Raw genomic sequence first — 22,708 nt, 5'->3', positions numbered from 1 at the left:
ATTGCGCGGATCGATGCTCATGATGTCAATCACTGGATTGTCTGGTCCAGACTCGATTATTTACTGACCGCCGTCATATAGCTGGAATATTGCTGAGTGCGGCGTTAAACAACAAAAAAACCAAACAAACGAAGCCAGAAAAGTATTATGCTTGCATTTTCAACAGTACTTGTTTTAGCAGCACATTATTTTTCAGAAATTCAAGTATGTCCGTGAAAGCTTGTTTTTCAAATTTCAATCTCAAGTGTGTTTTTTTTCTACCAGCATGTTTGACCAGTCTGGATAACACATAGTAAATACCCCTTTGTGCCAAAGAGCGTCTAGACGGTATAGGCTTCAAGTTGCTGCTCTGGTAGGTGCCTGTGGATAGTTATTCTCTAAGATTCTCAACAGCGGATGGTGGTGACAACGACGACACTGACACTGCTTCATTGTAACTTTATTCTGCGACATCAACAGTTACGTGTTTATACGTTGCAGGCACCCGTAAAGATCCGGGGTAGAATAGGTCTTTAGCAACCTATGCTTGCCGTAAAAGGCGACTATGCTTGTCGTAACAGGCGACTAACGGGGTCGGACAGTCAGGCTCGCTGACTTGGCTGATGCATGTCATCGATTCCCAAATATGTAGATCGATGCTCATGATGTCAATCATTGGATTGCCTGGTCCAGACTCGACTATATACAAACCGCTGCTCAGTATCCTGAGAAACCGGAAATGTGACTGGTGGGGTAGGATGAAGACTTGTCCATGTCAGGGGGCTCTTTCTCCGCCAACGTCTGGGTGTCGACATCCGGGTCTTTCATCTTCCACGCGCCGCACGTGACAAACGATGATAACTCGAAGAGCAGCTGCACGACTTCGAAAACACTGAGAACGGAGAGCCCCACCCACAGGCCAAGGGTGCCACCCACGTCAGACACAAACTGAGTCAGCTGGACAACAAACACACATGTCTGCATTAATGAGCGAGTTTGGTGTAATGTCAATTTAAAATGTCGTTGTGTAATGTTTGTTTGTTTGTTGTTTAACGCCGTACACAGCAATATTCCAGCTAAATGACGGCGGTCAGTAAATAATCGAGTCTGGACCAGACAATCCAGTGATTGACATCATGAGCATCGATCTACGCAACTGGGACACGATGACATGCATCAACCAAGTCAGCGAGCCTGACCACCCGATCCCGTTAGTCGCCTCTTGCAACAAGCATAGTCGCACTTCACGGCAAGCATTGGTTGTTGAAGACCTATTCTACCCGGATCTTCACGTGTCAAAACAACAAACACAAACCCATAATCCGCATATATATAAAAAACACTTGGGAATTCCGGGGCGGAATACGGGTACTTCATTCAGGGTGAGAATATGTAAAAAATTCACTCACTTCTTTACATTCATAGGTATTGCTATTAACAACTTCGCCTTTTACTCAAGGGTGCTGGGGCGGTCGGGTAGCCTAGTGGTTAAAGTGTTCGCTCATGACGCCGAAGACTCGGGTTCGATTCCCGACATGGGTACAATGTGTGATGCCCATTTCTGGTCCCCCCCCCCCCGCCGTAAAACCATACTCACTCGCTCGCTCGCTCGCTCACTCACTCACTCACTCACTCACTCACTCACTCACTCACTCACTCACTCACTCACTCACTCACTCACTCACTCACTCACTCACTCACTCACTCACTCACTCACTCACTCACTCACTCACTCACTCACTCACTCACTCACTCACTCACTCACTCACTCACTCACTCACTCACTCACTCACTCACTCACTCACTCACTCACTCACTCACTCACTCACTCACTCACTCACTCACTCACTCACTCACTCACTCACTCACTCACTCACTCACTCACTCACTCACTCACTCACTCACTCACTCACTCACTCACTCACTCACTCACTCACTCACTCACTCACTCACTCACTCACTCACTCACTCACTCACTCACTCACTCACTCACTCACTCACTCACTCACTCACTCACTCACTCACTCACTCACTCACTCACTCACTCACTCACTCACTCACTCACTCACTCACTCACTCACTCACTCACTGAAGGGTGCTATTTAATTTACATAACGGCCATCACTTAGTCTGGCTTCCAGAGCCTCGAGAATATATTGAGAAAGTGAACCCAGTTCAAGTATAGAATGACTCCTGAAAGTAAGCATAATTGTTATGGGCTCCATATGGATTTTATTTTTTACTTTGTAGATATATTCTTTTAAATATTTAACTTTATTTCAGGGACTTAATTCAGGTCTAGTGCATCCTGCTTCGTGCCGTGTGGGGTAGTCTAGTGGTTAAAGCGTTCCGTCGTCACGCCGAAGCCCGGGTTCGATTCCCAACATGGGTACAATGTATGAAGCAGATTTCTGGTGTCCACCGCCGTGATAACGCTGGAATATTGCTAAAAGCGGCGTAAAACCACACTCACTCACTCACTCGTGCCAAGTGTACCTCGTAATCAGGCTCCTCGTTGATTATTTCGTAGTTGAGGTCTTCGAAGAAGATGTTCAATTTAGCGAAGTTTAACCTAGAAATGCAAGTATTAGATAGCATAAACCCCTGTTGTACAAACACAAGGTATGGGATAAACCACGTCTGGATGTGTGTTGGTGCTTTATTGCGTTTTGTTTTGATAATGTACAAGAATTTATTTAGTTTTCCAAACTTAGTGCCCTTGGCAGGCAAATTTCAAAACGTTAGTTATAAGAATATAAATTGGGAAATTCTTATTCCCCATGAGCTGCAGACTCGGGCCGAATATCGGTCTCCAGGTAGTCTAGATAAATCAGTGTAATGTACATCTGTCGGTTGTTTTTGTTTTAAGGGACTGATAAACATCAAATGCACGTGCATGCACAACACATTCATATAAGAAATACTGTCGGTGGTGCATTTTAATTTAATATACGTGATTATATGTTGACGTTTCATTGGACAGGATTTGTCTCTAAAATAGACCTTTATTCATTTAGTTCATGAATATTTCATGAATTCTCTACGGGGTAATATGTGAAGACAGCAGGACCTGCGTTACCTAAGAAGCCTCAGGTCGGTTGTGTAGTTGTATTTCAGCTTTTGGCAGTCGACGGCAGACCTCGTCTCGCATAACCTCTCCAACAGCACCTTCTGCAACACCGGGCGTCAGTACAATCACTAGACACTCTAAGGAGGATGGAGATTGCATCTCGTGCACGGCCAATGGCAAGGTGTGGGGGGGCATTGCCGAATAGTTACTAGACACACAAATGTCTTGGGGGCGAATGTTAATGGTAAGCATATTAAAGTCATCTCGTTCATGGGGTATTAAATTCAAGGGGAATTTTGAGAACATTTAAAGCAAAAGCATATATGAGGTGTGAATACATGAATCATACATGTCCAACGGCCATCATCATCATCATCATCATCATCATCATCATCATCATCATTATTATTATTATTATTATTATTATTATTATTATTATTATTATTACCGCATAGCTGTCCGACGGCCATTGGCGGGAGGAGATGCTCTTCTCGTACTTTATTTCCCTAAGAAGAAAACAAGATTTGCATGATTTAAGGGATCATGGATATTTTCATGTATTAATTACAATGTCATTTTTTTGGTGTAACATGATTATTATATGTGGTGTTTGCATCTAATCCTTACGACGTCTTTAACTTCGATCTGATCTCTGTTTCAACCGAGAACCTACGACGCCCCCCTCACTATAACAATGAACCCCCGCGACCCTGCAGAGAGGAATCGCTTATCATGTAATGACTCGTAAGATAAACGTTCAAATGACCCAGAAAAATGTGTTCAGAAAATGAAAATTCCCTGTCTATGCCATAGTATTGCGAGGCACTTGCTACATATATCCAGTAGGGGCGGTCGGGTAGCCTAGTGGTTAAAGCGTTCGCTCGTCACGCCGGAGACCCGGGTTCGATTCTCCACATGGGTACAATGTGTGAAGCCCATATCTGGTGTCTCCCCTCCGTGATATTGCTGGAATATTGCTAAAAGCGGCGTAAACCTATACTTATTCACTCACTTACCTGCAAGGGTTCCCACAACTGCAGTTGAGCGCGAAGTTTTCAAATACCCACATCTGGTCAAACATACACTTAACTTCTACAAAGAAAAAGACAAAACAAAACATTTATGGGCTTTAATTATCCATCGTGCACTTGTTCTGTGCCATTCGCCGAAATGAATTATGTCAGATGTTAACAATTCCATTCTACACATGTTAGGTGACGGAGAAAACATGATAATTCTACTTTCGGTTTCAATAGATTCGAGTGTTTTCTCTGGCGTTTACCATGTTATGGTTGATGTAAACTTTATCTAAAATGTTGCATTGTGACTTTTATACTCAGTTTTACTTGTTTAAACTACACACTCAGGACGGCCAGTGAATTCCTGGCTCAGAATCGACTGCAAGAACAATAGCATGACGTCCTCAAACAGGTTTATATGTAATGTGAATTAGTTGGTAAACATGGTGATGAATGCAGATCATTCAATGTTTATATTTGAGGCCTGGCTAATAGACAACTCAAGGCCTTTCACTAGTCTGCTTGCTTTACGGATCCGCCGATCACTAAATCGAAAAAAAATATAATCAGAATCACTAGGTGTTTTTATACCACCAACGGCAAAAATCGCTTTGACTATAAAAATAAATCGTCGTGTTAAGTTAAATATAAATGTGAAACCCTCATCAACGTTCAGACCAACCAATCAATAAAATGAGAATGTCGCTGTCAGATTTCAGATTAAGGACCCGATTCAGACAAAAAAAGTAAAACCTACCGATCCAAATCAAACTTTAAGATGAATAAGTGTTTTCACTATAAAAAAATAATCCGTAAAGCAAACATACGAAAGCGTAGTAGGGCCACGGTGAAATCTTTTTTTTGTCTAAGTATCTCCAACGTAGGACTTACCATCTCCTACGTAGGTCTTACTATGTCCATAGTAATACTTACTATCTCCAAAGTAGGACTTAGTATCTCCTACGTAAGACTTAGTATGGACTGGAATAACTATCTCCTACGTAGGACTTAGTATCTCCCACGTAGGAGAAAGTAAGTCCTACGTAGGAGATAGTAAGTCCTACGTAGGAGAAAGTAAGTCCTACGTAGGAGAAAGTAAGCCCTACGTAGGAGATAGTAAGTCCTACGTAGGAGATAGTAAGTCCTACGTAGGAGATACTAAGTCCTACGTAGGAGATAGTGATTCTAGGCCATACTAAGTCCTACATAAGAGATAGTAAGTCCTACGTAGGAGAAAGTAAGTCCTACGTAGGAGAAAGTAAGTCTTACGTAGGAGATAGTAAGTCCTACGTAGGAGATAATAAGTCCTACGTAGGCAATACTTAGACAAAATAAAATTTTCACCGTGGCCCTACTACGCTTCCGTACAAACAAGTATGTGGTTGCTGTTGACCTACGTTTCTTGGACCGGCATGCAGGGTGAGGGTTAGTGGTGTTCAGAATCAAGGTTATCTCTTCCTCTGCCACATTGTAACACTTGCACACGTTGGCAATCATTTCCTGCTCACACACAAGCTGACAAGTCTGTAGAATATAGAATATAGTACATAATTCAACACAGGGGCAGATAAAGACACAGGGACACAGTAGACACGAGTGAGGCCGGTGACACGTGAAAACACACGACACAGAGCCATGGAGACACAGGTGATACAGAGACACATATGATGCAGAGACACAGGTGACACAGGTGACACAGAGACATGGAGACACAGGTGACACACATGACACAAGGGAGACATAGAGACACAGGTGAGACATGGAGACACAGGTGATACAGAGACACGGGAGACAGAGAGAAACAGAAGACACAGGTGACACAGAGACACATGTGATCTAGAAACAGAGATATAGGCACAGGAGACGTTATAAACCATGTATCGCTCATACAGTGATCTAATCGGTATGTTTCCCTGTAACTGAAAACCCCCCAGATAGCTCTTGGTTCGACCCGATTGAGACTCGTGTGTTTGTGGAGCGCCATGTGGGTACCCGGGAGTACCACCAAAAGGGTAAAATTCAAAGGCCTTTCTTGCCACATAAAGCCAACATGTTACATGCCGCAGTGTCGTCATGGAACCCAGTTCAATTATCTTTTGTTTGTTTGTTGTTTAACGCCGCACTCAGCAATATTCCAGCTATATGACGGTGGCCTGTAAATAATCGAGTCTGGACCAGACAATCCAGTGTTTAATATCATGAGCATCGATCCACGCAATTGGGATCGATGACATGCATCAACCAAGTCAGCGAGCCTGACCACCCGATCCCGTTAGTCGCCTTTTACGACAAGTATAGTCGCCTTTTACAGCAAGCATAGGTTGCTGAAGACCTATTCCAACCCCGGAATCTTCACGGGTAGTTCAATTATCTACTCACTTTAAAAAAACAACTACGTTATAAAACCACCACCTGCACAGAGTAAGTGATGTTGTATCTGCGTTGAAACATCCGCCCATCTTCGCAATCCCATTTCGGTGGACCCAGTCGCTTGATCTGCAACTACAAACGATGCACACGTGTAGTGATGGGGAGTCTTACATGAATGAACGAATACAATTTACAATGTATCAACTTTTTAATGCTTCCACGGTGGAGTGGACAGAGTGTTCACCGGGAGAGCGGAAGGTTCGATCCCCTGTCTGCGGCATATCAAAAGATGGTAAAAGATGGTACTTGATTTTGCCCTACCTTGCGTTCGATATTAAGGGCATAAAAAAGGATTTGCGGCTTTAGACTTTAGTAAGCCCATTTCACCCAACCTCTCATCACCTCACCTTCTTTAGAGCTACATTCGTTTCTTTTCCAGCATCGATGGTAAGTCCATCATGAACTGGGAGGGGCAGCACGCCATTGGGGTTGACCACCAGTTGGAACCCGTTACCCGTCGTGATGCCTTCAAGCTGCTCAGCGTTCTCTAGGTAAAGGATCAGCTGCAGACCTGTAAAGAGATATGCCGGACACTAGATACAGAGTCACCTGCAGACCTGAGAAGAGATATGCCGGACACTAGATACAGGGTCAGCTGCAGACCTGTGAAGAGATATGCCGGACACTAGATACAGGATCAGCTGCAGACCTGTGAAGAGATATGCCGGACACTAGATACAGGGTCAGCTGCAGACCTGTGAAGAGATATGCCGGACACTAGATACAGGGTCACCTGCAGACCTGTGAAGAGATATGCCGGACACTAGATACAGGGTCACCTGCAGACTGTGAAGAGATATGCCGGACACTAGATACAGAGTCACCTGAACACCTGTGAAGAGATATGCCGGACACTAGATACAGGATCAGCTGCAGACCTGTGAAGAGATATGCCGGACACTAGATACAGGGTCAGCTGCAGACCTGTGAAGAGATATGCCGGACACTAGATACAGGGTCACCTGCAGACCTGTGAAGAGATATGCCGGACACTAGATACAGGGTCACCTGCAGACTGTGAAGAGATATGCCGGACACTAGATACAGAGTCACCTGAACACCTGTGAAGAGATATGCCGGACACTAGATACAGGGTCAGCTGCAGACCTGTGACGAAATTTGCCGGACACTAAATACAGGATCAGCTGCAGACCTGTGAAGAGATATGCCGGACACTAGATACAGGGTCACCTGCAGACCTGTGAAGAGATATGCCGGACACTAGATACAGGGTCACCTGCAGACCTGTGAAGAGATATGCCGGACACTAGATACAGGGTCACCTGCAGACCTGTGAAGAGATATGCCGGACACTAGATACAGGGTCACCTGCAGACCTGTGAAGAGATATGCCGGACACTAGATATAGGGTCAGCTGCAGACCTGTGAAGAGATATGCCGGACACTAGATACAGGGTCAGCTGCAGACCTGTGAAGAGATATGCCGGACACTAGATACAGAGTCACCTGCAGACCTGTGAAGTGATATGCCGGACACTAGATACAGAGTCACCTGCAGACCTGTGAAGAGATATGCCGGACACTAGATACAGGGTCAGCTGCAGACCTGTGAAGAGATATGCCGGACTCTAGATACAGGGTCAGCTGCAGACCTGTAAAGAGATATGCCGGACATTAGATACAGGGTCACCTGCAGACCTGTGAAGAGATATGCCGGACTCTAGATACAGGGTCAGCTGCAGACCTGTGAAGAGATATGCCGGACTCTAGATACAGAGTCACCTGCAGACCTGTGAAGAGATATGCCGGACACTAGAGACAGGGTCCGCTGCAGACCTGTGAAGAGATATGCCGGACTCTAGATACAGGGTCACCTGCAGACCTGTGAAGAGATATATTGCTGAGTGCAGTGTTAAAGAAGAAATAAAAAAAACCAAAAAAACAAACCAATGCCGGACCCTGTATCAATGCCGGATACAGGGTCACCTGTAGATATGTTTATATATGGTATATACAGATTCATCTTGAGACATATGACGGACACTAAATTCCATGTCATTTGCTAAATACAGATTCATGGCGGTCACGCGACACCCGCCCCGTCAGGTGGCCAGGGTCTGTAGTGTTCCTCCCCGGGGGTCGAGATGACTCTGTGTCCAGGTCCCCTAGTATCTGTTATCTGTAAGTGGAGGAGTAAACTGATCACCTTTTGTTTGACCACTCCTCTTGCTGATGAACTTGTTGTGCTCCAAGGTGTAGCAGTTGCCGAATGTAGAAGACGTTTGCATGATGAAATGCCTGATGACAAAACAATTTGAAAGCAATAATGAAGTTATTTGTTTCATGTTAATTGAGTTTCTAGCGTACTATATGAGTGAGTGAGTGAGTGAGTGAGTGAGTGAGTGGGTGGGTGGGTGGGTGAGTGAGTGAGTGAGTGAGTGAGTGAGTGAGTGAGTGAGTGAGTGGGTGGGTGGGTGGGTGGGTGAGTTGGTGAGTGAGTGAGTAGGTGGGTGGGTGGGTGAGTGAGTGGGTGGGTGGGTGCGTGAGTGGGTGGGTGGGTGGGTGAGTGAGTGAGTGAGTGAGTGAGTGGGTGAGTGAGTGAGTTTGAGTGAGTGGGTGGGTGGGTGGGTGGGTGAGCGAGTTTTGTGTGGGTGAGTGAGTGAGTATTTTCCAACCCCAGAATTCAATTCATATCACAACGTGTCAGCTTAATGTGGGAGGAAAGCCTAAAGTGATGCAGGTTTCAAATATTCACCACTTCGGTGAAACCCACGAGCACGGGTATGGTGCTGACAAACCTAGAAACATAATCGGGGTGAACCGGGATTCGAACCCACAATCATAGGTTTCTTGCGTGCCCAAGGGAGGCGACTCTGCCACAGCAAATTATGGCGTCTTAGACGACTGAAACACTGTGCTCCCCAATGAATGTGTAATAGTATTGAAATAACATTATTCTAACATTAATAAATGGCGTCACACCACAAGGGTTGCCTTCAATTATCCAACTGGGTTGTCCAGATGGATCTATCATCAGTCAGCCATTCGGTTGCCTGTGTGCATTGTCTTTTGAAGATGTGTTGCCTGTACATGTTTGCCTTTCGTTATCGAAGTCGGTCGTCTGTGTCTGGTAACTCTAGTTTCGTTCGTTTACGTTCGCTACCTCTCGCCGATGCCTCATATATCTGCTGTATTTACCTGGGATTACATGTTTGGCAGGAGAAAGAACAATCCATCAGCATGTCGTCCAGTTGATGTCCAATCTTTATTCTCGTCTGCCTGCAAACATTTTTCAATATATTATTTACGTGGATACAGGTAGATACATTTGTAGATAGTAAATGATCGCTACATTCATGGCCTTGTGAAGAAGTGGGTAGGAGAGATAGGTGTTACGCCATTATCCAGACACAGCATGGAGCACAAAGACTGGACTTTACATTAACCGTTTTATATGGCACCCCAAGGCCTTATTCGTCCGATTAAAAACACGATAATATTTAGTCTTATTAAGCACTTATTACGGACTCCGATCACATCACCTGTACTCGAAAAAAAGACTGACCCCTTGACCCATGTACCGCAAATAACCTAACGTGGCTTCTTCACATGTTCAGAAGATAATCTCACCTGGCCTCCTTACCTGTCCCGCAGATAGCCACACCTGCCCTGTTCACCTGTATCGCAAATAACTTTACCTGCTCTCTTCACATGTACCGCAGATAACCTCACCTACTCTCTTCACCTGTATCGCAGATGACCTCATCTACGCTCTTCACCTGTACCGCAGATAACAACACCAGACCTGTACCACATATAACCTCACCCACTCTGTTCACCTGTACCGCAGAAAACCTCACCCACTCTCTTCACCTGTACCGCAGAAAATCTCACCCACTCTCTTCACCTGTACCACATATAACCTCACCCACTCTGTTCACCTGTACCGCAGAAAACCTCACCCACTCTCTTCACCTGTACCGCAGAAAATCTCACCCACTCTCTTCACCTGTACTGCAAATAACTTTACCTGCTCTCTTCACTTGTACCGCAGATAACCTCACCTGCTCTCTTCACCTGTACCGCAGAAAACCTCACCCACTCTCTTCACCTGTACCGCAAATAACTTTACCTGCTCTCTTCACTTGTATCGCAGATAACCTCACCCACTCTCTTCACCTGTACCGCAGAAAACCTCACCCACTCTCTTCACCTGTACCGCAAATAACTTTACCTGCTCTCTTCACTTGTACCGCAGATAACCTCACCTACTCTCTTCACCTGTACCGCAGAAAACCTCACCCACTCTCTTCACCTGTACCGCAAATAACTTTACCTGCTCTCTTCACCTGTATCGCAGATAACCTCACCTACTCTCTTCACCTGTACCGCAGAAAACCTCACCCACTCTCTTCACCTGTACCGCAAATAACTTTACCTGCTCTCTTCACTTGTATCGCAGATAACCTCACCTACTCTCTTCACCTGTACCGCAGAAAACCTCACCCACTCTCTTCACCTGTACAGCAAATAACTTTACCTGCTCTCTTCACTTGTATCACAGATAACCTCACCCACTCTCTTCACCTGTATCGCAGATGACCTCATCTACTCTCTTCACCTGTACCGCAGATAGCAACACCAGACCTGTACCACATATAACCTCACCCGCTCCTTTCTTACCTGTACCGTAGAAAACCTCATCTAGTCTCTTCGGGTGTACCACATATAACCTCACCCGCTCTCTTCAACTGTACCGCAGATGACATCACCAGACCTGTACCACATATAACCTCACCCACTCTCTTCACCTGTATCGCAGATAATCTCACCAGACCTGTACCACTGTCAACCTCACCTGCTCTCTTCAACTGTACCGCAGACAACTCCACCTACTCTGTTCACCTGTACTCCTGTAACCTCACCTTACCTCTTTCATGAAGAGGACCTGGAATTGAAGCTGAATGGTCGCAGTTGTTGAACTTTCATTGAGACCCATTTCCCGTCCACCCTCCTGCGCTTGAACAGTAGTGATGTTCATCTGATAGTCACTGGTAGTAAAGTTTACGTTGAACAATCCGTTCAACGCTGGTTCGCTGTCATTTATCTGAAAAAAACCCACAGAAGTAGGTTACACCTGTAGACAAATCGTTCCCTTTAACCGTTAACTTAGTTCAGTTTGACGCCGCCTTTACCAACGAGAAGACAGCGAAAACATTATAACATGTGCTTTACCAACGAAAAGACAGCGAAAACATTATAACATGTGCTTTACCAACGAAAAGACAGCGAAACCATTATACCATGAACCTCACCTTCGAGAAGAAAGCGAAAGTATTATAAAATGTACGTCACCAACGAAAAGACAGCGAAAACATTATAACATGTGCTTGGCCAACGAGAAGACAGTGAAACCATTATACCATGAACCTCACCTTCGAGAAGAAAGCGAAACTATTATAAAATGTACGTCACCAACGAAAAGACAGCGAAAACATTATAACTTGTGCTTTACCAACGAGAAGACAGTGAAAACATTATAACATGTGCTTGACCAACGAGAAGGCAGTGAAACCGTTATAACATAAACTTTACCAACAAGAAGACAGTGAAACGATTATAACATGTACTTTACGAACGTGAAAACAGCGAAAACATTATAACATGTGCTTGACCCACGAGAAGACAGTGAAAACATTGTAACATGTGCTTGACCAACGAGAAGACAGTGAAACCATTATACCATGAACTTCACCTTCGAGAAGAAAGCGAAACCATTATAAAATGTACGTCACCAACGAATAACTTGTGCTTGACCAATGAGAACACAGTGACACTTTTATAACATATACATTTCCAACGAGAAGACAGTGAAACCATTATAACATGTGCTTGTCCAACAAGAATGCAGTGAAACCAGTATAACATGTACTTCACCAATGAGAAGACAGTGAAAGCATTATAACATGTGTTTTACCAACGAGAAGAGAGCGAAACTATTATAACATGTACTTCACGTACGAGAAGACAGTAAAAACCATTATAACATATATTTTTTCTAACGAGAAGACAGTGAAACCATTATTACATGTACTTGACTAATAAAAAGACATTGAAACCATTATAACAATGTACTTTTCCAGCGAGAAGGCAGTGAAACCATTATAACATGTACTTCACCACGAGAAGACAGTTAAAACATTATAACATGTATTTTTCTAACGAGAAGACGGGGAAACCATTATAACACGTACTTCACCTTCGAGAAGACAGCGAAACTATTATAACATGTACTTCACCTACGAGATGACAGTTAAACAATTATAACATATACTTTTCCAACGAGAATGCAGTGAAACCATTATACCACGCACTTTACCAACGAGAAGACAGCGAAAACATTATAACATGTGCTTGACCAACGAGAAGACTCTGAAACCATTATAACACGTACTTTACCAACGTGAAGACGGTGAAAACATTATAAAAATGTACTTCACCAACGAGAAGACAGCGAAAATATTATAACATGTGTTTGACCAACATGAAGGGAGTAAAACCATTGTAACATGTTCTTAACGAACGAAAAGACATTGAAAACATAATAACATGTGCTTGACCAAAGAAAAAAGACAGTAACAACATTAGTACATTTCAAAACGAAAACGTGAAACCATTTTCCGTTAGCTTTATAAACAAGAGTACAAAGAAAACGAAGTCACCAACAAGAAGACAGTGAAACCATTATAACCTTAACATGAGCTGAAAGTGAAACCATTATTAAATGACGTTCATCTACAAGAAGAAGGGAAGCTATCATAAGACGAACTTCACCAACACGAAGACAGCATTCGAAATGGACCGGCAACTAAAAGACGAAAGTGAAACCAGTATCACATCGGTTTATCCATCACGAAGAATATGAAACCATTATTACATGAAGTTCACCAACAAGAAGACTTTGAAACCATTAAAACAGACATTAACCAAGAACGAAGTAAAACCATTAAAACATGAAAATCACCAACAAAAAGAAAGCGAAACCATTATGGCATCAGTTTCACCCAAAACGAAGAGTGTTACACCATTATTACATCACTTTCGCCAAGGAGAAGGAATTAATAAATAGAGTTGACCCACAAGAAGACTGTAATAACATAATGTTCACACACACAAGAAAGTAAAACCAGTATTAAATGAATGAGTGAGTGGGTATGGTTTTACGCCGCTTTTAGCAATATTCCAGCAATATCACGGCGGGGGACACCAGAAATGGGCATCACACATTGTACCCATGTCGGGAATCGAACCCGAGTCTTAGACGTGACGAGCGAACGCTTTAACCACTAGGCTACCCGACCGCCCCCATTATTAAATGAAATTCACGAACAAGGAGACTTTGAAATCACAAAAAAACAGAAATTCACCAAGAAGAAGGTGAAAGCGTTATTAAATGAAGTTCACACAAGAAGAAGACAGTGGACCAATCATTACTCAGGTGTCACTCATGGGAAACCATTTGACCGTCAACACGGGGAAGAGCCATGATAACATCAGTCTCATCAAACAACAAATGCAAAATTTATCCATTTGTTGTCATTAAAATGTAAGCTGTACTGAAGGGCTATTTGAGCATACACACGCTCATGTTATCTCTCATATTGCTATCCGCGATACAGCTGCTTGTATGGCTGTTAGTGTAGACATGAAATCGCAAGTACTACATGAACTTTTGTATTCATCCTTCTAGAATATAAATAGTGATATAAAAATCAAATAAACTTACATTCACTTTGTGGGAGTTCATTAAAGAAACAGACACGAAAGAAGGGGGGCACATGGGTATGCCTACTTCTTGCCTGAATGTCTTACCACAAACTTTACAAAATGTTATCAAAGAGGAAGTCAAACATTTCACATATTGTTTTTCTTTTGGGCATTTGCTTTCATTTTGGACAAATTGGCCTGAACCTATGAAGTATATACTGAAGTTCTTCCTTAACTTTGTTTTGGGGTAAAGTGGTGTACATTGTTGAAAAATCAAATGCTTTTTGACAGAATTGAACCTGGTTCTTTTCTGAGATGGTAGAATGTCAAACAAATCTTTTTAGTTTTGAAAATCCACATGGTATTAATACCACTTGTCTGAAATACTTTCTTTGAATATAAGGAAACTCCTTCTTTGATTGTATTAAGGATTACGGTTAACCGTTGAGACAGGGATTTGGTGGTACATTTGCTGGACCCAGCAAAATATATCTCTTTGTATGGATTTTTATGGAGCCTCTAAATCAAGTACAAAAGTGGAATTCCGTTCCGTTCGACATTCCTGTTCACAAACATCCGTGACGTTATGTATCAATCCACAACTGACGGATGGCATTGCCTCAGCTCATCGTGTCATGTTTCTGTTTATTCCTGCTATCTTTATTCAAGATGAGATCGATCCCATGTATTCTATTGGTCAATTTGTTCAGCAAATAAAAATATATTGGTACTGAGTATGATTGAGGAAAAGGATGTGACCATGGACCGGCAAATCAGGAACCGAAAACCTAACATTGTTGCAATGGTTGTTTTGGTGAATCCAGAGAGTTTCAAACTAAGATTTTATCGTTGTGATATTATTATTCGGCGAAACAGTAAATTACAAAGTATGAAATTTAAAGAATTGAACGTCGTTAAACCCATCCAAGCTGACGTTCAATTCTTAAAAGAATTCACACAAAGTACTAAAACATTGATACACGAACTTGACCAACACATACAATATCAATTTTCTATATGTCCTTTATATTGCTACTCTATTGTCCAGCTACGCACATTCACGACAGACTAACGGGATCAGGTGGTCAGGCTCGCTGACTTGGTTGATGCATGAAATCGTATCTCAACTGCGTGGATCGATGCTCATGTTATCAATCACTGGATTGTCAGGTCAAGACTCGATTATTTACACATCGCCGTTATACAGCTGGAACATTGCTGAGTGCGTGTTAAACAACAAACAAATATTCGCAACATGAAGACTCCACAGATGTAAAGACTCAAACCAAAGTCTGCCATTGAGCCAAATAGTTTGAACCGATGATGGCGTTCAATTAACTATATCCCTAAAAAGCCAATGATAATACATACCCTTCTCTTCTGTTGTTCTTTGACGAGAGTGGAAGGGTTGGCCTTATGGAGGAAGCTATACAGTTCGTTGGAAACATGCCCTAGTTTACTCTGCCTCACAGGGTTGGTATTGCAGATGGTGATTGTTGGAAACGGCAAGGGACTGAACCCCAGGCTGACGGACGTTTGTTTAGGCCAACTGTAGTAGATCTGCATCAGGTAGGTCAGGTGATAAGACAGCATTGCCAAGGACGTCATGAGGAGACAACTCCAGATTATCCTGGCATACCAGCTCCTTGAGGTACTCAGGAAAGATACACCTTGCATAGATGTTCTCTCTGCAAATCGCTTCACAATAGAGCGAAGGGACTTCCCATTGGAAACCTGGTCGCATACATCTATCGCCATTGTGTCGGACTTAAGTTCCACTGACTCGAACAGGCAAGGCAAAGCTGTGTCAGACACAGCGGCTTCACCCGATATTCCCGATATATATAGTACCTTTCATGCACGGATAGTGCTCGATAAATTAATAAGTCGATGTTGTAAACATAGGATCTAATAGTAGTACCAAACGTTTAATTACTTTCAATCATTGTCATTATCCAGGCATTGCTAATTGAGATCGTGTTGCTGTCGATTATCCGTATTTGCACAATGTATAGTCTGTCACGATTATGGGTGACACATGTTGGTGTTAAACCCAACATTGATATTCTTAACAACGACGACGTAAATTGATTATTTACCGAGTGCTCGAGTCCCGCCTGTAATGTTCTGTTTTTGTCACACAAAAGTTTTAGACAACGAGGTACTCACACGGTCGCTATGTTTACAGCATATCCTGCTGAAGCTCTGCACCAGATACATAAACATGCATTAATGTGTTTGAATCTTACATTACATTGTTAAATATTACATTAGGCACCTCATTGATGGTTTTACGTTTATCGACAATGTGCATATTTATACAACGCTAAATCCACAACCTAAAAATTACCTGAACTTTTACCCCGATCGATGGAACAATTTGCACTCGATTTCATTCTCAGCTCCATGAGCGGTATAGAAGCCAAGCTGATTATCGGCGTTTTGGGGTTAACAGTCACATTATCATCTCATCCAACTGGGTACTGCTGGTTGACCAAAGTCATAATTCGAACAAAGTCACTTGCCAAAGGAGACACCACATGTGCCACATGTAGTTCAGCGTATGGCAGGACCGAAGCCCGAAACTGTCAGTAGTCAAACAGCCCAACGCAGTCACCCATCCAGCTACTCTCCGTGACCTACATTGCTGAACGTCACTTGATTTGTAACCTGTCCGCTGTGCACGGGACCACGTGCAACCACGCACATGCATTTATTAACAACATTATTATTTCTTTTATTGATAGCGTCGAATAAAATATGAAAACTAAACCAATGACACATCAACGGAGGCATTCAGAGCAGGGCATAGTTGACGTGGTCAGCGGGGCCGGAAGACTTTCCATGATTCAGATACATAAGTATTGTGAGCGTGAGCGTGACTAAATAAAAACTGATTCATTGTCAGATATGCTCGAATGAACTACTGTGTGAGTGAATTTGGTCAAATGGCCACTATTTCCATTCCGTGTCATCTTAATGGAGGAATAAAGGTAACCTAATGTATACTCCACTCCAGACATACCTATAATTCATACCTGGTTCTATATAGCTGATGTATACCCCACACCAGGAATAACTATATTTCATGCCTTGTTCTATATAATTAATGTATACTCCACTCCAGGCATAACTATAATTCATGCCTTGTTCTATATAACTAATGTCTACTCCACTCCAGGCATAACTATAATTCATACCTTGTTCTATACAGGTAATGTATACTCCACTCCAGACATAATTGTAATTCATACCTGGTTTTATATAGCTAATGTATACCCCACTCCAGACATAACTATAATTCATACCTGGTTCTATATAGCTAATATATACCCCATGTCAGGAATAGCTATAATTCATACCTTGTTCTATATAGCCAATGTATACCCCACTCCAGACATAACTATAATTCATACCTTGTTCTATATAGCTAATGTATACTCCACACCAGGCAAAGCTATAATTCATACCTGGTTCTATATAGCTAATGTATACCCCACTCCAGACATAACTATAATTCATACCTTGTTCTATATAGCTAATATATACCCCATGTCAGGCATAGCTATAATTCATACCTTGTTCTATAAAGCTAATGTATACTCCACTCCAGGCATAACTATAATTCATACCTTGTTCTATATAGCTAATGTATACCCCACTCCAGACATAACTATAATTCATACCTTGTTCTATATAGCTAATGTATACTCCACACCAGGCATAACTATAATTCATACCTTGTTCTATATAGCTAATGTATACCCCACTCCAGACATAACTATACTTCATACCTTGTTCTATATAGCTAATGTATACCCTACTCCAGGTATAACTATCATTAATACCTTGTTCTATATAGCTAATGTATACCCCACACCAGACATAACTATAATTCTACCATGACATTGACGAATGCTTGATTCTGATTGGTTCAAAAGAAGTTTCCTTTTTGCTACACAAACTTCTTTCAGATATACTAAGAATTTTCACAAAAAACGTGCGTATGAATACATAGATAGCCTACATATCGATTAATAGAAAATTGCTGCCGATCGATCACCCCCATATGAACTGTAAAACATATCTATATTTCCACTAAAACACGCTGGGTCTCTAATACCAGCCAGGTCTCTAATACACGCCGCGTCAAGGGCTCTCGCAAAATTAATAATGGATTAATTAATGGATCTGAAAGTCCATCAGAAAACACTCCCCTTCGAAAGTCCATGAAAACAATGTCCCAGCTGAAGTGACAACTTATCAAACTTGATGAAATTCATTTCACGATCCACTATTTCTGTGACACAAATGTTTAAGTTCTGTCACTATTTGGCTTTTGATCCGTGAAATCTTAGATTTAATAAGTCACCCCATGCTGATTCTTCGTTTCAAAATATCCGGCTCGTCTGCAGCCTAAAAAGCGGCTGTTCAGTCATACTCAGTCACATTGGTCATAATATGGATATACCAGCAGGCTCGATCAATCCCAGATAATCTACCTGTTAATGTTGAACCACATCATAGATCAGGGTGGTCATCTTGCTTCATTCTATAACTCGTTACGGAGAATGTAAACACGGATTGTCAGCCAATGACAGCTGTGAGGTGTGAGTAACCGTGATGTAGGTCAAGTTCTGCAACATCCAAGTTCGGGGTGGAGAGGCATTTATTTTTATTTTATTATTGTTTACTGGGGATAATTGCTAACTAACTAATTACACTTACACATGTTTAATGTATAATAGAATGTTAACTCATAACGTTTGCTGTAGAAATATATTCGTTGAGCATTTTAAAACCTTTTTCTATTACCAGTCACCCCTACAATAGAAATGATGGGATGCTCGATTTCCAAGAAATCACCTCTCTCACAAAATTCCGAGAAATGACCGTCAGTCCACAGTGTACACCAAAGTACAACAGTTTGGTAGAAATTAAAACATCTCTCTTTGGACTAAGTTTGGAGTGTTATTTGTCAACTTATTTTGAAAAACTATGTGTTTTGAACACTTTTTATGAACTACTTACGACTATGGTGTTTTTAATCTTGATACCTCTCGATGTTTTTACTCTAGATACCCCTTTAAAATTATAATAAAGAGGTATCTATTCTACACTCGGACTACATCAAATTTAAAAACACTGTAGGTTTATCTCCTATTCATACCTCGTTATATATGAACTGATAGTCCAGGGAAGGGAAGTGTAAAGAGACGTGCAAGGGAATGTGTAAAGGATGTGCAAAGAGGAGTGTAAGGGGAAATGTAAGGAGGTGCGTAAAGGATGTGCAAAGAGGAGTTTAAGGGGAAATGTAAGGAGGTGCGTAAAGGAGGTGCAAAGTGGAGTGTAAGGGGATGTGTAAAGGATGTGCAAAGAGGAGTGTAAAGAGAAGTGTAAGGGGGTGCGTAAAGGATGTGCAAAGAGGAATGTAAGGGGATGTGTAAAGGATGTGCAAAGAGGAGTGTAAAGAGAAGTGTAAGGGGATGTGTAAAGAATGTGCAAAGGGGAATATAAAGGGAAGTGTAAGGGGATGTGTAAAAGATGTGCAAAGAGGAGTGTAAAGAAAAGTGCAAGGGGATGTGTAAAGGATGTGCAAACAAGAGTGCAAGGGAATGTGTAAAGGATGTGCAAAGAGGAGTTTAAGGGGAAATGTAAGGAGGTGCGTAAAGGATGTGCAAAGAGGAGTGTAAGGGGATGTGTAAAGGATGTGGAAAGAGGAGTGTAAGGGTGTGTGTAAAGGATGTGCAAAGAGGAGTGTAAAGGGAAGTGTAAGGGGATTTTAAAGAATGTGCAAAGTGGAGTGTAAAGGAATGTGTAAATTGCCGTGATATTGCTGGCATATAGTTAAAAGCCGTGTAAAACCAACTCACTTACACACTATAGCAAAGCGACCGGACTGTGATGGAAGCCAGAAGTAGATCCAAACATGGGCTAAACCTGACATAAAAATAGTCATGCAAGGCGCTCCCTGATCAGTGTGAGTTTTGTATTCAAGAAGATCCGGGGTAGAATAGGTCTTCAGCAAACCATGGTTGCCGTAAAAGGCGACTATGCTTATCGTAAGAGGCGACTAACGGGATTAGGTGGTCAGCCTCGTTGCCTTGGTTGATGCATGTCATCGTATCCCAGTTGCGTAGATCGATGCCCATGATGTTCATCACTGGATTGTCTGGTCCAGACTAGATTATTTACAGACCGCCGTCATATAGCTGGGACATTGCTGAGTGCGGCGTTAAACAGCAACAAACAAACATACAAACCAAATCCATTTCAGAAGCTGTAGTATTAGAAAAGTCAGCCTTCATTATCCAGTATTCTGTCAGTTTCATCAAAAATAAAAACAACAAACTGATATCGACTATTGTTCACAGACACATATTCCAAAATTTAAGAAATAAATCATCCTATTTTATTGAGAAAATGCAGGTGCCTGTTGTTCAAGCAATGGTGGCAACAAGAGACGTGATAGATGACGGGTGATGAGAACTTGAATGACGGGTCTCAGAATGAGACATTTTACAAACGCTTCAATGCACAGCATCCCTACAGGCTGATAGAAAGTACGATCTGGCTCGCCAAGTATTCGGAAGGGTTGACATTTGGTCAAGCTTGGGATGATGGCATTGCGTTTCAATTTGTCTAACGATTATTTCTAAACATTTTGGACTAAGAAATAGTGGTATCCGTTTTAAAAATAAATAAATATGAGATGGGTGTACATTCGAGGATCAACTCTTCAGGATTTCGGGGACAACAAATCGTCCCCAGGAGAGAAGATGATGTAAAGAGTTACCCCCCCTAAAGCAATTCTCCGTTGATCAAGGTATCTTTGCCCAGGGCTTGAGTTTTGTTTCGTTCTTAGAGGTTATTGATAAACCGGGTTCTTGAAGGCTACTTTGTATGTTCTGTCTCTGAGTGAGTGAGTATGGTTTCACGCCGATTTTAGCAATATTCCAGCAATATCACGGCGGGGAACACCACAAATTGGCTTCACACGTTGTACCCATGTGTGGAATGGAACCCGGGTCTTCGGTGTGACGAGCAAACGCGGTAACCTATTTAGCTAGCCCACCGCCCTTTTCTATCGGTGAAGTGCACTACACAAAGAAAGGTATTTCTCGAAACATTAAACCTTTTTACTGACGTCTATATTGTCACAGACCCGTGAAGATCCGGGGTCTTCAGCAAAAGTCACATTTAGAGTCACAGAGCCTGACCACCCAATCTAGGAGTCGCAGAGCCTGACCACCCAATCTAGGAGTCACAGAGCCTGATCGCCAAATCTAGGAGTAACAGAGCCTGATCACCAAATCTAGGAGTCGCAGAGCCTGACCACCCAATCTAGGAGTCACATAGCCTGAACACCCAATATAGGAGTCACATAGCCTGACCACCAAATCTAGGAGTCACAGAGCCTTGACCACCCAATCTAGGAGTCACATAGCCTGATCACCAAATCTGGGAGTCACAGACCCCTGACCACCCAATCAAGGAGTCACAGAGCCTGAACACCCAATATAGGAGTCACAGAGCCTGATCACCAAATCTAGGAGTCATATAGCCTGACCACCAAATCTAGGAGTCACAGAGCCTGATCACCAAATCTAGGAGTAACAGAGCCTGACCACCCAGTCTAGGAGTCACAGACCCCCTGACCACCAAATCTGGGAGTCACAGAGCCTGACCAACCAATCTAGGAGTCACAGACCCATGACCACCAAATCTAGGAGTCACAGAGCCTGATCACCAAATCTGGGAGTCACAGAGCCTGACCACCCAATCTAGGAGGAACAGAGCCTGACCACCAAATCTAGGAGTCACAAAGCCTGACCACCGAATCTGTGAGTCACAGAGCCTGACCACCAAACCAAGGAGTAACAGAGCCTGACCACCCAATCAAGGAGTAACAGAGCCTGACCACCAAATCTAGGAGTCATAGAGCCTTACACCAAATCTAGGAGTCACAGAACCTGACCACAAAATCTAGGAGTCACAAAGCCTGATCACAAAATCTAGGAGTCACAGAGCCTGATCACCCAATCAAGGAGTCACAGACCCCTGACCACCCAATCTAGGAGTCAAAGAGCCTGACCACCCAATCAAGGAGTCACAGACCCCTGACCACCCAATCAAGGAGTAACAGAGCCTGACCACCCAATCAAGGAGTAACAGAGCCTGACCACCCAATCAAGGAGTAACAGAGCCTGACCACCAAATCTAGGAGTCACAGAGCCTGACCACCCAATCTAGGAGTCACAGACCCCTGACCACCCAATCAAGGAGTCACAGAGCCTGACCACCCAATCTAGGAGTCACAGACCCTTGACCACCCAATCTGGGAGTCACAGAGCCTGACAACCCAACCAAGGAGTCACAGAGCCAGACTACCAGATCTAAGAAGTCACAGAGCTTGACCACCAAATCTAGGAGTCAGAGCCTGACCAACCAATCAAGGAGTCACAGAGTCTGACGCAGTATT

The 22,708-nt window shown here is 42.8% G+C and overlaps 1 protein-coding gene across 1 annotated transcript; it reads right to left on the bottom strand.

The window, feature by feature from the left end:
* Window positions 1-573: 573 nt before the first annotated feature.
* Window positions 574-15,990, bottom strand: LOC139480214 (degenerin-like protein unc-105). Its single transcript, XM_071263245.1, has 12 exons — window positions 15,598-15,990; window positions 11,385-11,566; window positions 9,658-9,738; window positions 8,666-8,757; window positions 6,846-7,009; window positions 6,481-6,570; window positions 5,466-5,592; window positions 4,066-4,141; window positions 3,498-3,555; window positions 3,059-3,150; window positions 2,476-2,551; window positions 574-936 (listed from the first exon to the last, which is right to left on the bottom strand). The coding sequence occupies exons 1-12, from the start codon at window positions 15,982-15,984 to the stop codon at window positions 697-699; spliced, it is 1,665 nt and encodes a 554-aa protein (XP_071119346.1). The 5' UTR covers window positions 15,985-15,990; the 3' UTR covers window positions 574-696.
* Between the last annotated feature and the right edge of the window lie 6,718 nt (window positions 15,991-22,708).

The sequence above is a fragment of the Haliotis cracherodii genome, unplaced genomic scaffold, assembly GCF_022045235.1.
Source record: "Haliotis cracherodii isolate W230 unplaced genomic scaffold, xgHalCrac1.p SCAF_4, whole genome shotgun sequence".
Taxonomy (NCBI): domain Eukaryota; kingdom Metazoa; phylum Mollusca; class Gastropoda; order Lepetellida; family Haliotidae; genus Haliotis; species Haliotis cracherodii.
Note: the sequence above shows the minus strand (reverse complement) of the source record. Positions and strands in the feature narration are given on the sequence as shown.

Excerpts from the sequence above, each read along its gene's own strand:
- LOC139480214 (XM_071263245.1), bottom strand. The coding sequence starts at position 15,984 with ATGGCGATAGATGTATGCGACCAGGTTTCCAATGGGAAGTCCCTTCGC. Across the intron at positions 11,567-15,597 it reads AAGAACAACAGAAGAGAAGG|ATAAATGACAGCGAACCAGC; the intron begins GTATGTATTATC and ends GGTTTTTTTCAG. Across the intron at positions 8,758-9,657 it reads TGCCAAACATGTAATCCCAG|GCATTTCATCATGCAAACGT; the intron begins GTAAATACAGCA and ends TTTTGTCATCAG.